Raw genomic sequence first — 18,743 nt, 5'->3', positions numbered from 1 at the left:
GACGCGACAGGGGTAGGAACATAGCTAAGCAGCTCCAGTCCCTGAGATCTGGGTACATCTATTTGCTGTGTTGTCCCTTAGGGGGCTACAGCCTGCAGGGATGCTCTGGGCCAGTGAACAGAGAGAAACAAGCTTTTAGGCCCAATCTAGCTTTCAGAAAGAGAAGGGGAAAGAAGAAGAGAAATCTTTTGTTTGGTGTCTCTTGGCAGTCGACTAGCCATGTTGGCCAAATTCTTTTAATCTGTATCACTGCTCCCAGCTGTGGGACTGCATTCCCATTTTTAGTTTTTACCTAACCTCTTCTCTCTCTCTCTTCCCCCCCATCCTCGGCGTGTCCCCCCCCCCCCCCCGCTTTCCAACCCAGCTTCTTTATTAAAAAAAAAAAAATAATCATATTTCTCTGTAGAAGAAGGGGTGGAGGTGAAGTTTAGTTATATACCATGGAAAATTAACTCAAAAGTATATAGAAGAGACTATATTCAGACTACTAAAATCCTTACTTTTAATTTTTTTTTTTGGAAAAAAAAAACCCGAGTGTTACGGAGTTGCGGTTACTTTGTTGTGTTAACTACAGAAGCTGAGACTGTGCGGATGAATGGCACAGAACAAGAGAGCATAATGGAGGCAATCAACCGTTAGGCTGGTTCACAATGCAATCCAGGCAATTAAAAGCTCACCAGAGTTTAAATGAAATGGTTCTACTTATTTCTGTGCACCACACTGCACAGGCTATTATTTATGTCTCTTTTTTTAATTATGATTTCCCTTAAACTGTCAAATAACTCAGAATAGCAGGGTCTCGGAGGCAATAAGAATTTTCCACAGAACAATTTACATGCCAATCTAAAACTAGTTACGACTCCTGATGTGCTACATGCGAGTTCTGAAATGTTTCTTAGCTTCTGAAACCTTAACTTTTTTTTTTTAAGTCTGTGTGTGTATTGTCCTGAATAATTGGAGCTCTGAATGCTTTTAGGATGAACCTACAAAGAGGGAAAGCATCTGAAAAGTATTCTTTTTATCTTCTGCTAGATCTCTAACTCTCTTATTGACTGCATATTGTCTGTCAGTTTGCTGACTTTTAAAGACCAGTGCACTGATACCTAATTTGTTCCAAACTGGTTTTTAGTTTTGAAGTAGAGGCAACTTTTCCCTTTCTTGCTGTACATACTACTGTCCTTGGTAGAACAGTGTTCATGCCTCCACAAAGGAGGGGGGCAGAGTGGCCTTCAAAAGTTTTTTTTTAAGTGATCTGGTGCATAATAATTTCCATCTCTTCCTCTCTTAATGTGCCTTTCAAAGACCGTCTGTACCACAAACCAGAAACTTGAGTTCTGAGGATCTTGTCCCTCACTCAGCACCATCAGGGACTGATCCTGCTTAGAGATGACACTACATCACTAACAAAATACTGCTCATTATCGCACATCTTCGTTCTCTGTGATTTGAGAAGGGTGAAGATGGGAGTGAAATGGATTTTTGTTTCTCTGCTTTCCTCCAGGAGCCTAATTTAGCTTTTTCCACCAATCTTTCTTCTTTATCCTGAAATTCATAGTTACAAATTGTTTGATGATGTTCTATCACACAATAATAACAATGACCAGGAATGGGAGTCAGTTGCATCAAAGTTATTTTGAGAGAACAAGGGAAATCCAAAAACCTGTAAATCAGGTTATGAAGTTTTCCCTTCAAAAATCCTAAAGGTGGTGGATAGTGATTAAGAAGCCTTCTTCCTGACACAGCTATGCCGTTTATGTGCAGTATCTTAGGGACCGGGGGTGGAAGGAGGGAGGGAAGGATAGAGGAAGCCCTTGAAAGCATGTTGGGGTTCGTTTGACAGTGACAGACTAGGAACCAAAATCTCTCAGTTCTGCGAACAGACCTGGTCTGTGATGCAGAGCATGGGTAGGACTCTGCAGAACTGAAGGGAAAGCGGGGTTTGATTTTATTTTTTTATGGTTTTATTTTTTAAACAGTCTAGGTATAGCACTTATGGAATTGTATGATTTTGGGTTTGGTTTCTTTTTGGAAGTGCTCCGCAAGCTCTACCTTCCTGGGGGAGGGGGAGAGAAGGGCAGCCTGGAAGTGGTGCTGTGTGCTGCTCCCTGATATTTCAGCGGCGAGCAGTTTGGATGGTTTTGTGGGTGCTGTCAGCCTCTGAAAGGGTCTTCCCGGTGTTCTAAGAAGTGAACGGGTACTTAAATCACAGCCTGTGAAAAACTGGCTGACAGTAAGCTGCAGGTATTCTTATTGCCAAATTAAGTGAGAGCTAAAAATACACGAGCCCATATCTGAAAAGTATAACTGCATTGGAGATCTTATGGGAACGTGAAAGGGAAGAGAAGACGGTCTGTGAGGTGATCTGCATTAAGGCGGCTCGCTCATACTATACAGAAAGAAAACTAATCAAATGTTCTGTTTTCAAAATGAAGTGATTTAATCCAGGGCATGTGAAGAAAAGGGCATGTGCAAAGAATTTGGAGATATGTAAAACTCTTATTGGACCGCTGTTTTGTGCTTTGTTTTGTTTAGATCCATTCTACACTTCAAAAAAGAGTAACTTTTTTTTATAATGAAGTAGCAGTTTGGGGATTATTTTTTTTTTTTTTAACTTTCATTAAAATAGAAGCAGCTTCATCTCAAGAAAAGTGCAAAAAGATCAGATCTATCTGAGGAGAAAAGCATTCCTTCCCTCCAAAAGCTGCTGCAGATTGAATCCCTAATCTGAAGATGCTGCCAGTGGGATGTCAGCAGCACCTTCTCTTTCAGCCTCTGGAAAATAGACGTGCAGGGTTGCAAACACTACTTCCATAGGGTGTCTGCCCCTGTTCGCTTGTCTCTACAAGGAGGGTTTGGGCTAACCAACGTGAATGACAGTGCTCTGTCTACTTTCCTCATGTAGCAAATGTCTCAAAACCTGTGCAGGGGTATGTGCAAGAGCCAGTTTTATTTGTAATACAATAACCCCGTCTTTGCAGCATCCTCCCCAGGAATTATCTGGCTTGATTATTGCAATTTGCTCAGATATTCACTGGGTTTCTGTGACATCTTGTTCCCTTCAGACGGTGCAGGACGGTAGGTCAGGCTGGATCAGAGACTGTCAGCCTCTGCTCTCTAACCCGCTTCCTTATCAGGTGACAAAATTTTTACATTAAGATTTTTTTTTTTTTTTTTTTTTACTTTAAAGCCTTTAACTGCGTTAGCTCCTAGTTTATCCTGGTTTCCCTTGAGCTAAAGATTAAAGTCCTAGAACAGCCCTTCGTGCTTCTGAACTTTTACACTGAGTTTCAAGAAGTTGATACAAACCGTGGCTGATTTTATGCATTTGTCCTCTGCGTGGCTGATGCCCGACTGGGGATACGCCTGTTGTTGGCACTTAGCAGGTATTTATACTCTAGCATGATATACAACTTTACAGATTAAGGCTTTTCGACCAAGTAAAGGTATTAGAGATCCAGCAGGTCTTCCCTTTACAGTCTGGTATAGGTTCTTTACCAAAAATCTCTGATATTTTCACTGCTTTTAGTCATTTATTTGCAGCCATGTTATTTTGCCGCTTCATGTATGTACCCTGGATTCAGGGGAATAAGTTGGCAATTGAAAATACTGCAAAGGCTCAGCCTTTGTCTGACAGTGCTTGCTCAGGATGAGAGATGTGCGTTCGTTCCCAGATCTGCCATAGACTTACCACGGAGCCCTGTGCAGGTTGCTGGATCTCATCCTCCCGCGTGTGAAGGAGAAACAGATCTTACGAGTCTGGAAGTGGTGGAGAAGCTACGAGAATAGCATTGATTGGGGAATAATGGGAAACCAGCAATGCCATTTTTTTATACTTACTGATAGAAAAATACAGACCTTACACGCTTGTTCTGAGCTTTAGATGTTACGCAGCAGCACTGCCGTGATACTTCGGGGTACCCACTAGGAGAACTGTCACCGGATGGCTAATTTAACAGATAAATATATGGCTCCAAAACGCATAATAAAGTGTATGGCAAAGAGGGGAGCAGGGCTGTTGTGCTCATATGTCACAATAAGAATGACTGTTTCTCATTCAGCGATCAGCTTCGCAGGTGAAACTTGCGAGTTCAGCTTGGTAACTCCGGAAAGTCACTTAACTGTCTATACAGTCACTGCGGTCCACGCAAATTCAAGGTGTTCCACGTACACATACTTGTACAGATCTTTGGGACGCCTCAGCTGGTGTAGCATTTAGCCTCTTGTCTTTGCAGCACTAATTTCAGTAAACGCGCACTGTACCAGTGCTTCAAGGGTTATACTCATTTTCATGTTTTCCTTTTGAGAGCTTTCTTTAAAAAACCCAAACAAACAAAAGCCCAAACCCCAACTTGTTCATGTTCTCGCATCCTGAACCTGCCTGTCTGTAGTGGTGTGTTACAGCACCAACCGAGATCATCTGATAGAAGCTGGGACTGTAAAGCTTTCCTAACAGTAGGTAGTAGAGCATTCTCGATAAGGAGCTCTTGAATTTGCTTTTCTTTGTTAGAAGGCTCTATTTGACCTTTCCCAGTCTCTGCATAATAACAGGGGGCCATACCCAGAATTTTGGGGTAGGATTTGCTTGCTGGCAACAGCATCCGTTCCCCAGTCTTGACAAATTCTTATAGTAATATTCAGATGCACTGTAATGAGTACCTTTTTTTTTTTTTAAGTTACATCTCTGATTGGCTTTAAAACAGTGAGACAACCTAATAATTGAACAGCGCGTCAGTTCTCTCTTTCTCTCTATTGCCTGTTTGATGTCCAAAAAGCATCCACAGGGCTATGATTTTGCTTATTCTAAGAAACGACTTTCAGAGATTCGGTCTGAGTGTAATGGGGTGGCAGTTCATGCGATTAACCAAGAGAGACCAGTCTGTAAGCACTTTGGGGCAGTGACCTTCTCTCCCCATTTACTGTAAAACTGAGGGCAATCGATTTTTGTATGGATCTCTGGAAGCTGGCTGCAGTGCTCTGCGTGCCATCGCTCAACTGTGTTCCACTTTTACCAGTTCGCTCCCTTAAACAGTAGTTCAGACGTTTGAATTGTTATTTAAATACTCTCACCTATTACATCAAAAGGTATATATACTTAATGGACATGCTGTACTCCTTGTCCTGAACTAGCTGTTGGCTAAAATTGGGATTGGAAAGTGGGGCAGATGTGTTTTTATGTATTTTTCTTTTTTTCCTTGACAAACTAGAAACTCTCTGACCTTGTGCGGATTATTTAAAATCAGATTTTTCGGAAGGTCCTTACACTGCAGGTTGCAACTAGAGATGCTGGTACTGAAGTCTCTGGAAATCTGAATGCTTCATTTATGTGTCTAACAAGAACAGAAATCTTAAAAAAAAAAAAAAAAAAAAAAAAAACCCACCAAAAAAACCCCACCAAAAAACCCCCAAACAAACCCCAAAACAAAAAACCCACCCAAAACAAATGACAAATGAATAATAATAAAAAAACCCCCAAACGCCAGCATCAAAATGCCTATGTCAAACCTCCCTGAAACTCTTGCCCTCTGCTTCTAATAGTTTCAGTCTTTTCTTCTTTAGAATGTGGAGTACTTTTATACTTTATAAAGATCATGCACATAGCTAAATCTACATATTTGGACCTATGTTTGCCATCATAGATATGCTGTTTGTTTAAATTTTTAGTTGCTAAATATTGGATACTTTGGGTGAAAGTGGATGACTTTTCAACTGAACTGTTTTAATTTTTCAAATCCTATTTCTTTTCAGCAAAGAGACCAGGTAAATGAGGTGTTAAAGAGAAGCTGTGGAACTTAGAGCACTGCAAGTTTCTGCTCTTAAATTTATCTGAACGTTGTTTTCAGCTCACTGTGGACTACCTAGGTTATTTCATCCTCTCTACACGATTGCCTTTTTAATGAACTGGGTGTGTGGGGAGTGGTGAGGTGAAGGAAGAAAAGGACAAGACTTGCACTCGGGAGAATATCTATTTTCACTCTTCTCTTGTCTTTTTGTATTTCAGGTATACAAATGCTCTCAGTCCAGCCAGACACCAAGCCGAAAGGTTGTGCTGGCTGCAACCGTAAGATTAAAGACCGGTATCTTCTAAAGGCCCTGGACAAATATTGGCATGAAGATTGCCTGAAATGTGCCTGCTGTGACTGTCGCCTGGGGGAGGTGGGCTCTACCTTGTACACCAAAGCCAACCTTATCCTTTGTCGCAGAGACTATCTGAGGTAGGCCACATCCTTCTTACATTCACTGACAAACTTGGTAAATCCGTTCAGTCCTTCCTACGTAGTCGCTATCGCACAAGTGGTACCCCAGGGCTGCAAGGCCAAGTATGTGTGGAGGATGAGAAAACAGATACCGAAATAAGGAGATAAAACTAAAATCTGAATCAAAAACCACACCTAACCAGGCTGTGCAGGTTGTTGCCGGTTTTTGGATGCTAATACCGGGTCCTGTGCTCAGAGGAGGAAGATGGTAAAAGCCCCCTGCTCTTCCCATAGCCCCGTGCTCCCCGGGAACTGGTGGTCTCCTCCTCCTCCTCCTTGCAGCATGGTGGTGGCCAGGTGTAGCAGCCTGTTTTCACCAGCTCCGGTGTAGGGTTTGAACTCTGTAAGTGAGGAGCACTTCACTCATCTTCACTTACCCGCTTTTGTCCTCTTAGTTTGCCAAGGCATTTTATGTGTGCCACTGGAAGCTTTTATGAATGTTGCCATTTAGCTGTTAGACGCTGGACTGAGATGACCAACTGTCTTCCCCGTGCTAAATAACCATGTAGCTAGTAGGCTCAAATCCACCCTCGTCCTGATTTTAACTCTGTGACCCGGGTGGGACGCTGGGTAACCTGTTGTCACTTCTCAGAGATAGCAAATCGTCGCCTGATTTTCTATCTTCTTGTTTGCTGGTGGACCTCTGTTCTCAAAAATACCTGAATTACAGCCTGTAGCAAAGTACTGTTGAGCAACACCAGACTAGTTTATCAGCAGATTGTCTGTGAATAAATAGGGCTACTTTGCAGGAGCTAAGTTTAATGGGGAAGTTTAGTCTCCCTAGGCTCTCAATAGTAAATAGAGAGAAAAGGCTCCTCTGGGGTGATTCAGAGCACCTATTTCCTATAGGAGCATCCTTCCTCCATTCCCAGTAGAGGAGGCCTAATGAGACTAGCTGCTCCAGGCTAACATGAACTTCTGGGAATATTTCCCCTGCCCCTGTAGTGAAGCCTTTTCCTTTTAAAGGGACATTCAAGTCAGTAATACATTGGGGAAAAATTAAAAGTCTCTTTGAACGCCTTAACTTACAATTTCAGTTTAAGCACAGGTACCAAATAGGAGGTTCCCGCACACTGATTTCAGTTCCCAGGTTGTACAGCATGGGTAGGATGGAACAGGAATCACAACTGAAGCGTTATTAACAACTGTTGGTACTCTGGCTCTCCGTGTTACAACCTGTTTTTTCTAGAGTGGAACAAAAACCTTTGCAGACACGTTGCGCATGTGTTGAGCTGGGGCTGCAAGGCTGATCAGGGTTCTTCAGGCGTGGGCTTGGACTACTTATTGGTAAAAGTGCTCTCCTACTCATTAAAACTGAACTGAACACAAGGTAGAGTGCTGGGAATTTAGCATAGAGTCTGCATCTTAAAGCTATTGTGTTAAAAGCTGCCAAAGAAGTCGGTAACAAAACCTTACTTTTAAAAACCGGCAGGGAACTGTTTGAATAGAAGGGAATTGCTGTACGCGAACTGAGGTCGCTTGTGATCTTAAAGCATGTGCCTACAAAGATGGGTCGGAACAGCTTCTGGGGGGAAAGTAACGCTTACCCTAATTTTTTAAACCCATTTTAAGAATCTTTCTACAACAAATGCCTGCAGGAGTGAGAAAACTCCGCTATGGCTCTTTGAGCCGAGTTCCAAATTTACTGGAGACTTTGAACTTACTGAGTCTCCCAAGTGCTAGTGCAGCAGATCCAATGTTTTAAAATCAAATGTTTAAAATCAAACCCAAAAGTGATCTAGTATTAGAGATAGGAGCAAAGCATTTCCCCAGCAGAGATGCGCGCACACACACACACGCACTGTTGCTCTCTGGTCTAACAGGAGTAAATACCTTGCTAACAGACGGTTAAAATGCACGCTAAGTGATTCAGAGAAAGAAGACTGTATATTTTTATCTGTCGTGACCACGTTCAAACCTGATGTTTCAGTTATTTGTTCATATACAATATTTCACACCGGTGAAACCAGCATACCTGAGAAATTCTATAATCAGTTTTCAGATATTTCTGATTTTTTCTCCGGGTTTATCAAGTCTTAATGAAACTGTCTTATCACGAGCCTTTTTTTAGTGTTTCTTGTGAGTGCATAGATTTAAACTTGGTATTTACACTAAACTTCAAACCGATGCACTTAAGGTAATTGCAGATAGTCATTTGCCTCATTGCGTCTTATCTACTTAGTTATGCAGTGAACCTATAAAAGTGATCTTTTTAATGCTAATGTAGAAACTAGTTAAATGTTCTCTAGCTTTGTAGTCAAATAAGCTTTCATATTTAGCAACCCACTTTATGAATTTAAAGAACAAATTACTTTGTGCTAATGATCAGATTAGAGTTCGATTACAGTTTCAAACTATCGTCTTAATTTTTTTTTTCTTTTTAACCATAAAGGGAGTCTTTGCTACATATAAAACTGTTCTCGCTTCCTATTAATTTATGTGGTGCCCTCTAGAGGATATGTGGCTCGCACGATACTATAAAGAGTAAAACTGCTTATTAACTTGTCTCTCTGTGTTCATTACGTCTTTCAATATGACAGCCATTCTACAGATGCTATAAGCAATAATGTAGCCAGTTTGGGTGCTTTAACAGTCATCGTTAAATTTGCAAACTGTGTGATTGTGTCTTTGGCTATTTGCAAAGATACTTCCAGTATCTCTCATTTAGAGGTGCCTGCCAAAAAACTAAACACTCCCTCGGCCCTGATGCATGGTCTTGTTCTGCATTTCAGCCCTGAGGTACCCACTTTGAGCTTTTTATAAATAATCTGTATCTTCAGAACTTAAAAACTTGCTTTGCTGTAGCTCACTCCTTTGGTAAAAGTAGTTAATTTTACTATATGGAAACCTTTTTCTCTGGGTTGGCAGGGGCGGGGTTGAGGGGATGGAAGAAATCTTTAATGAGGTAATGAGCTTGGAAGATGCTTTGGGTGTGAGAGGCTTTACCCTGGAATCTGATTCATGTAACTCACTCCGATGGTTTCAGAGGTGGTGTATGACACCGAGGGTATTAGGGTGGCCGCAGCCGGAATGAACTCCGGTTTGTTAACGAGGATGAGAACTGACTTGAGTAAAGAAAGGACTCGATGTTAGAAATAACACACTCGGTGAAAATGATATGCAGAGTATAATTCCCCTGCAGGCTTCTGTCTCCTGCTTATACACTCTTGGGTTGGAAAGTGAAGACTTAATTTAAGGAACTTAGGTTTACGCCAATATTTCAAGTCCATTTACAGTAAGTCAAATATGCAAGAAGTTTTTTTTTTTTTTTCCTCTTTTCTTTTTCCCTCCAGAGCTGTACGGTGACATCTTAATGTATCAGCCTATCCTGCTCTGTCCTCTCTCCTGACTGGCAGCATGTCCATTTACAAGCACAATATTCCCTTTGAAATCTGTCATTACTGCCATTAATGACCAGTCGTTATGTTAACAGCCCTTGGGCTGTTAACATGTCAAACTGGTTGTTAACTGGAATGTTATTACTTATTTAAACCACAGGTATGAGTTGTGTGAACTGCGCTTTGGTTGCGTGCGTTCCGGGCTGCTTCTGCTAAAAACAATAGGGAAACAGCCGAGCGTTTGCCTTTGGGGTGCCAAGGGATTTGCTTTCTGTTCCATCTGCTCATTTGATTTCTGCATATTTGTGAGGTCCTCCTACCCCTGGGCAGCCTCCGAATTTCAGGTGCAGCCGTGTGCAATCCCGCCTCTGAGCCTTGCGTGCAAATGGGCAGCCGCGGATATTTCCAGATGCAGAGTAACGCCTGCCGCACATTTGAGATTAATATCTGGCCCCTAAAAGTGTAAAATGAAAGACCGACAATTACATGTAACTCAGTTGTATTAAATAATGAGCTTCCTCGGATGCGGCAAAAATATGAAAGTACAGCTGTGCTAAGCTAGTAGCAATGTAGGTCAATCACCCTTTTCACTTAGGTTTTTAACTACGCAAACCCCGCTGAGCGACCAATGACTACAAAGTGCTGTTTCATTCCTATTTAATTTTGGCAGCATTTTACTGAAGAGCAGGCATTCATGCAGCTAAATTATCTTCACCGTTTCTGGTTTTAACTCCAGCTCCATGACACTAAATGTTGGAGTGCATATCTCTTAGTAAACACAAAGAATATGGTTTCTGATATATATTTTTTTTTCAAATCCATCTCTTAACATGGAAATTGAATTAGAACTTTTATTGCTTCTTGCATAATTTCCCCAGCCAGACAAACAGATCATAGGAAAAGAATTATCAAAACTAATATATTGGGGTGGAATTTTTGCCCTTAAATGCATCTAGAACCTTCTTGGGGATGGGGAGGATGGTGACACAAAAGTCTACCCCCCTCACCACCCAACCTTGATATTGATTTAGCTCATAAATGTACTGCAGACTTTAAAAGTACCACAGAATAGCTGTGAAGATGAGTTGATCACTATTCCTGAAGAAAGGCGCAGTTTGTGTTAGGGTTTTTTTTCTTCCCCACTTGCTGGTTCGAAGCCCTGAGACAAGCCAAGTTTTTAAAACACATATATTGGATGAGATCTTGTAAATAATGAGACGTGACTACAGAAAGTAAAGTGTTCAACCATAAGCATCGTAAAGATACTGCCTCTGTAAAATATTTAGCTTGTGAAAGGGTGTAGACTGAAAAGAGCAGAGTTTAGGAAGCAGCCTTTTCCTGTACAACTGCTTGCACTCTAAAGGCAATTATTATTTAAAATTTTTTTTACATAGGAGTACTTAGAGAGACTTAAAATGTCTTGTGGCCTGGTAGTGATTAGCAGATCCTATTTCTCTCTCATGTTGTGGAAAGTGCGCATTAGGCATTGCAAACACCTAAGATATCAGCTCTCTTAAATGCATGTATAAATACTCTATATGGATATTTTCACTGGTCGTGGGTTATGAGATGTTTTCAGAATGACACGTCAGTACGCTTCTTGCCTGGCTTGATTAAATAAAGTTAGGTCTTTAAAGACTTAAGCACTCTAGGAGTTTCCAGGAATATTGAGGTATTTACAGAAGCGAGGCTTAGGAGAGCTCTGTTTTGTTCGCTAAAGCTTTGTGGAACTGAACCCTTATCTATACACTAATACCCTTGTTGCGATGCATTGAAATATTCAAGGGAGTACTAGTTTGTAGGAATAGGCACTACAGATATTTTAAAATATGTATAAAAATGGTAGGTGTAACGGTCTGCTTGCACTAATTTTGCTGTGTATGTGAGATGAATGTTCTCCTAAATTTACATTAATTGTATCATTTAGCGTATCTTAAAAAAAAAAAAAAAATACTCTCTCTCCCACTAATTGCCAAAGGTTTTGAAACCCTCAAAGCACCTTAACAGTTCTTGAAGGGATGCGGGTGCACTACAAGGACAGTAATGCACGTACGCACAGTTAATCCACCCAACTTGCAAAGAAGAATGCTTTTGATTTAGTTACACTCTGACTAGTTTAGCTCGTTCTTATTTTAGTTCATCTGTGATAGCTTTTAATAAGAAACATTCAATTAAGCTGTTAAAATTGGTGTTTAAGTCATGTTGAAACGCTGTAAAATGTGTGTACTCAAGTTTGACACTCTTCAGTAGTTCCATGTGTTTCCCCATATCTGCTGGTATTTTTCTTCAGAGCTGCCAGATTTTTAATAATTGTGTTATTTTTAGTGGCTTAAAATACACAGTTTAATTTTCAAGAATGTGAATGTTCCCTCTTATAAGGCTTCTCAAAAACCAGACGTTTCTCGTGTGTTGTCAAAATACCTCATTAATCCCCTGGAAACGTTCAAAGAATTTCAGGAGACTTTTCAGATGAAAGTACAGTGCCTCTTAAAGCCTGTCCTACAGCTCTTCATTACCTTTCTACAGTAACGGTGTATTTTGATGGAAAATTATTTTACTACAAAGATTTTGTCAATACATAGCAGTTCAATAGATCTTAATAAAAGTGGTGATTTTGGGGCAGCCTAGGCAAGTCTGCAGTGCCAGAGGATGGGATAACATTTTTGGTTGAAAGCACAACAATTCTCTAGGTCTGCTTAGTATTTTCTGTAACCTTTTAAAAGAAATGCAACTTTCTTGATTTCTTCCCTGCTGAATTTTTCCTTAGAAGTGACTTTGTGACTAGTGTTCTTAAGAAAGATGTTTAAAATAATACCCATATTAAAATGATTTACTTCAGGACTAAATATTGTCAACTATATTATGACAAGTCATTTGACATCCAAGGTTTAATTGGAAACTTTCTGCAATTTTGGCCAGAAGCATATGTGAAACAACACATCAATTTATAATGTTGTAGAAGAACATTTAGCTCTTATTGCCTGTATTGCCTAGCACAGAGATGCCTTTAAGAAGTTCTGATTTCTGCTACATCTCTTCCTTAAAAAAAAAAAAAAAAAAAAAAGGCAAGTAAGAAAGTAATCAATTTGTTTGAAAATTTTGTGGATATTTTACCCAAAACTGAAACGCAGGTCTCTACTATGTAATTTAAAAAAAAAACAACAACAGTTTCTTACTGACTTTTGTTACATTGTATTTGCTATATTCTTCAACTGTTCCAGATAATGCAGAGCGTTCCTTCTTGATGTGAATGTTTGAATAATTTGTAAAAGCATAGCTGTTTTTCCTAAATGCTTAGTCATGAGCGAATTGAAAACTTCAAATACTGCTTACCTGGAGATAGATAACAGAGACTTGGACATCGAAATGGACAACTTTGTTACACACTTTCAGCTCTCTTGACTTTAGGAATCGCCTTTCTCTTTTAACTTCTGACTGAAGTTAAATATATTCATGGTGGATTTGGAAACCAAAATACACAGTATGCAGTACTCAAGTGTTTTGTAAGTGAAATTGGTCTTAACTATCACTGTCCTTAAGAATCCATATTTTGGGTATACCTTACTAAATGCATTGGGTTTTTTTTGATGGCTTCCCAATGGATTCCTTAGTATGATAATGGATGACCTTTTAAATAAATTTAAGTAATAGCCACAAGCTTTTTTTTTTTTTCCCCGATCAAACTATTCTTAAAATTTTGAAGTTTTTCAGACACAAGTATCTGAAGCAATGCGTCTATGTTGTCAAAAAGCTTTACATGTTTTACACCTACTTCCCTGTAAAATAATTCTGGTACTGTTGTTTCACACCTTCCCGAGGCTGCTTCTTGCATGTTCTGAATCAATTAGCTTTTGGCACTTGAGTTTCATTGTATGTGATTGGTATTTTTTAAAATGGCTACAGATATCGGTAGGTTCATATTTTAAAAAAAGAAAAGGCTGTTTAAGTAATTTCTAGAATGTGGTGCTATTTTAGATGTATGTATGAATCTATCAGATAAAAGATACCTTTTTCAGGATGGATGGAAGAGCTAGCTGTACCTGATCAGGCAGAAAAAAAAAAATATCTATACATCTGTAATGGGCTAGAAATAACTAAAATTTGAATTTACAGGAACTGCTGGTTCTGCTTCTTTCTAATATTTAGAAAGGTATTAAAACAAACAAATAAACCCCTTGAAACTTATCCTGGGTCAAAAATTCACAAAAGTAGTATCGGATCTTGACCAAATACTAATGAAAACGTAAATAGCTCAAACAACAGGGTAAGCAGTTCAGCCAAATTTCATCTTGAGCAAGCCGTGTGTCAAAATGACACAATACACAGCTAAGATACCTTTCAAGCTCTCCGTGCTCGTGTCCTCTCTGCACATCTGCTATGTATGATACTTACGCATAAATTTATGCAGAAATCGTGGTGGAATTCTGCACCCCACGTTGTACAGACACTCGCGATACGGTCCTGTCTTCTCTAAAATTGGTGAAGACAGATCTTAAATGCATGTTAACAATTAAGCATCTCGATAGCCCCGTGGCAATCGGTGAGGTTAGTTGCAGCCTTAATCTAAGCATGTGCTAAAATGTCATGATGGAGTGGCACTACAGCGGATTCACAGTTCAGTCCCTCTCTCAGCCTCACATCACAACTGCAGCTACCAGCAACTGGAGAGTATTTAGCACCTATTTTTCAAAGAGCACAACGACCTCAATTACGAACTGCAAAATATTTTCCTTTGGGGTTAGCGTGAACCCTGTTTATCTATCTATTTTGTAACAAAACACAACACAAGGGAACTTTTCACTAGCAGAAAATCGCTACTTTTATGAAAGAGAAGAGCACGTTCAGCTCTGGAACAATGTTCCTCGGGAAATTCTGCTGCAGGTCTTGAGTGAAGTGGCATTCTGCGGCGCTGGAATTTAAGCTTAACATCTTTTCTTTTGCAAAAATGATAATGTCTTATGTTGGCACATAGTGGATGAAAGTGAGAATAGCACAACATGCAAAGATAAGATTATTTTTGGGGGGAGGGTGAGAGCAGAGAACAGCAGGGATTTTATTGTATCTTTTCTACATTTGGGGGAGGTGAGAGTAAGTGAATAAGTGAGAACAAGTCAAGTTATACATTTTGATATACTGAAAGTGGCGATACATTGCACTAATTAGAAAGACGCTATACCACACAAGGTAGCAAATGTCCCCTTGCTCTTGTATTGCTGCTTTCAAGTCACACCTTTGTTTTGAACAAAGCTTGAACCTTCGGAGTTTATGTAGAGGAGTTAGCACTTTTCTCTCTTGGTACTAAAATGTGGAAAATGCTTGTGAATCAAACCTGATTTTTGTTCAAGACAAGATTGCAAGCCATAAATATCAGCATATGTAGTTGCAGGTTCTAGCCTAGTGAATAGTATTTATTATATTGTAACCCACATTGAACAGTATTATTGTTCTACCATGGGACAAAATAAATGTTATTTTTATTTTATGTTATTTCCTTGCAGATACGTTAAAGAGAAATATGTATTAGAGAGAAGTTAATGCAAATACAGATTTAATAATTAACCCTCACTTTTAAATACATCTGTTCTAAGAAACAGAGGAATTTATTATTGCTGATCAACTTCTAAAGACAGTTCCAGTAACAATCACGGAACTTGGTTTTGTCTTTTAGATAAATTTTTAGGAAGCATTTCTAGGTAGTGATAGCTTAAGTGAGTTACTGGCTACGGATTAGGGATGGTAGTAACAATTGCAATCACTGTGAATTACTGTCTTAGTTCTCATCTTCTGTCACTATGATTGCTTCTATATAAATCTTGTTTTTTTGAAGTGAGGACTGTTACCTTCAGAGCTACTACTATTTCTCAAAATTTGCATTAAAAAAATAAGGGTTTTGTTTGTTTTAGAAAGTATAAAACTTAAAAATTCATCTTCCCTTAAAGACACAAAATCACATTACTCTGCTTTCTAATTTGTGTTAAACAAATTTTACACAGAATTCAGGAGTTTCTAGGATTTGCGATTTGAGTTTACAAAAAAGTCCCCAAAACTTTTCAAAGAAATCTTAATAAGCCTAGTTTGCCTGCCTTATACAAAGTGTCAAGAAGGGGGAGGGCAGTCTCAATAAGGAGCTGTTCTGCACTAGTTTTTGTTGGCTTCCTTATTTAATTTGTAATCTGATACATTTAAGAACACTTTATACTAAAATAACATTAAACCTAATCCTATAAATGTATACTACATGCTTGACTTGATGTACCCTGAATAATCCTATTGAAAGCTATGGGGCCTATTAATTTGGAAACATGCCTTAGTAAAGCCAAATATTTAAAATTGGAATGTCTTTGCCTGCAAACCTATGTTGAATTGCTGTGTCCTTGGTTTTTGTGTGCTACGTACAGCGATTACCCCTACCCGCAGCACAACATCCCTCCCTCATCCAGGAAAAGCTCAAACCCACAACTTTGCTCCTGGCCAGGCACCTTGCTGCCGTGTCTAGGATGTCAATCAAAGTTTTGACACCAGTAACAACCTTGCCCTGTTTCTCTCTGATGGAAAGGATTGTTATTTGTATGCTAATCCTACGTACTGCCACCCCCAAATCAAACTGCTGGTGGATGATTTAAGGGTCCAGCTCTAGGCTTGTCTCTATAACCTGTTGGCAGCTCATGGGCTCTGCTCTCCACAGTTTTCCTGGGAGACAGCGAGCGGCAGGAGGTGGGACAAAACTTTATTAAAAAGCCCTGGGATTTTGTGTTGATGTTTGTGAATCCTGGTTTCTCCGTTCACTTTCTCTTCATGCTCCAAAATTGTGCTAATGAACCTGTCCTGTGTACTTAGCAGCTTCGGGCTTCTAGAAGGATGTGTTCATTTTTATTAAGATATTAAATTCATGCATTTTTATGCTCCATATAGTATTAAAAAAAATCCAGCATGACACTGAATACTTATAACAGGGAGCACTTAGAAGTAAATTAAAATATATTCTTTCTGCTCAGAATTTCACTTATTAAGACGATCTTAAAACCTAGAGGAAATGCTGCAAACATTGCAGCAAATGTGCTGGTTTTAATGAGCCTTGCTGTAGTCTGAAGTTAGCCAAGAGCGCTTCCCCCAGCACCTCCTTACCTAAATCAGTCATAATGCAGAGTGAACTGCTAGTAAAAAGAGTCAGCGAGCAAAACAAAGAGAAACGACTACTTCACGAGCACACATCCAACGATGGGTGTCTTCTCTGCTCTTCTGAGGCCCTTCATTATGATCCCCGATGTGTCCCTGTTAGGGTCCCAATTACTCTCCCTCTCCAGGTGCAGCACAGCATTTTCCTGTGATAGCCATAACAGCATTTTACTACTTCTCCCTATTCCTTGTGTCTTTTAAGGAAGTTCTCATTTGATAATTATCAGTAAAATATACATATATATTTTATAAGAGCACATCTGAAATGCGTAGGGTAGGGTAGGTGGTAGCACCCATTGCAAGTTCTTAAACAATTTGGCAATGGAATAGTTTGAAGTTGAGCACAAGAAGTACATCCTCTTCTTGCTATGGTAAGCAGATGATTGCTTTCATCCTCTTCTTTTCCCTCCTTATACAAATATACCTCCTCTACTGAAAGATCCCTGAGGTTTACTTTGAATAATAGCTAATATATATTTGCAAAATTTACTGTAATTTTTCAGATTATCAGTCTTGATAGAAATGCACTGTGTTTGAACAAATAATTCTGGAACCAGTTATTCTAGGTAATCTTACCGTTAATCACATAGTCTGGCTATGTTGGCACATAAACAGTTTTCCTCATGACCTGTTGAAAGTAATTTTTATCTATTTTATATATGTGTGTGTATATATAAAAATATGTAAGGTTGTTTTAGCACACGTACAAGCACTCTATAATTTTTTTTGTCTGATGCTTTCATTTTAACCACCACAAATTCTTTCCTTCTGAAGTCCATCTCTTTCTCCTCATAAGCTGATCCTTCTGGTTTTAAGGTGTGCTTTTTGGAAAAGTTAGTTCTTGCCACCAACTCCTACACACCTCCTGTTTGGCTTATTTGTGCAATACTGTCAATATTATATAAGTGGTATAGTGTTGCTTTTAGCAGAGTATCAAAAAGCTGCTATAGGGACAAGTATTCCTCTTCCTTTCCCCCCCCCAAAAAAAAAGCAGAAAAAAAAATTTGGAATGGGAAGGAAACAAATTTTGAAAATGATTGCGAGCATATTTAGTTTCCCAGAAAATCTTGCCTAAGTGGAAAGATGTGATTTTTGTCAGTGTAAGCCTGGAAACCACTGTCCCTGCAAGGCACTCGAGAACCAACCCTCTTACCTACCAGACTTTGAAGAACTGTTTTATGTATGCTTTGAAACACTTCTTTGAATCTTTAAGATCTAGCTGACCTCTTGTGGACCCAAATCTAACCTAGACCCGGTGTGCTTGTCTGTTGAGAAAAGGCATTGAAAAGCACAGTTCCGTAGCCCATGTGCTATAGTAGCTTCCAGCAGTGCCTTGCTTTCCAGATTAGGTGGTGACATCCAAAGATGGTGTAGACCAGATATCACCAGTGTATTCGCTGTCTGCCTTTTGGTTTGTCACAGGAAAAAAACCCCAACAAACTAAGAACCCAACATACAACTGTTACTGCAAATTCAGCGTCTCTGCAGTGTTGCTTGTTGAAGGCACTACTGCTGATGGGTGAAGGATGCACGGCAAAGTTCTTGTGTCTGCCCCTGCTTCAGTGGCATGTGTCTGGTGACCACTGTAGTTCCTTCTTCCTTCTGCTGCGTATCAGGGGCAAAAGTAGGTATGGCTTTAGTTTTTATGTGAAGAAGCCAGAGAAGCGAAAGGGTTAACAGCTGCACCTTTTTCTCCGCTTTCCCTGAAATTTCAGAATGCCAGAGATGACAGATGCGTGACGCTGGTGGAGGCAACCGTCCTTCCTCATCAATAGTATTTGGGGAGGGAAAATTATTAAATTGCAAATTTCAGAAAACTTGTCAAGAGAAGACATCAGTTGTCGTTAGATGGGACCCCTGTTTTCTGTTCCTAAAACTAAATGCAGTCACTAAGACAGCTGCATCTGGGCAGATCACTCTTCCGTAGACTTGCAGTCTTGCTGTCAGTTTTCCATCCTCCCTGTACTCAAAGGGA

General features: G+C 39.7%; 1 protein-coding gene across 3 annotated transcripts in view; it reads left to right on the top strand.

Moving 5' to 3' along the window:
* Window positions 1-18,743, top strand: part of LMO3 (LIM domain only 3 (rhombotin-like 2)) — a 58,074-nt gene that overhangs the window by 2,380 nt on the left and 36,951 nt on the right. For all 3 annotated transcript variants that reach the window (XM_009879653.1, XM_009879654.1, XM_009879652.1), the window contains one exon: window positions 5,999-6,212. In XM_009879653.1, the coding sequence (XP_009877955.1) occupies window positions 6,007-6,212 (206 nt within the window). In that variant the 5' untranslated portion in view covers window positions 5,999-6,006. The remainder of the gene's footprint in view (window positions 1-5,998; window positions 6,213-18,743) is intronic.

This window comes from Charadrius vociferus, unplaced genomic scaffold, assembly GCF_000708025.1.
Source record: "Charadrius vociferus isolate BGI_N301 unplaced genomic scaffold, ASM70802v2 scaffold90, whole genome shotgun sequence".
Taxonomy (NCBI): Eukaryota; Metazoa; Chordata; class Aves; order Charadriiformes; family Charadriidae; genus Charadrius; species Charadrius vociferus.
The sequence above is the reverse complement of the archived record's forward strand: the minus strand, read 5'-3'. Positions and strand labels throughout refer to the sequence as shown.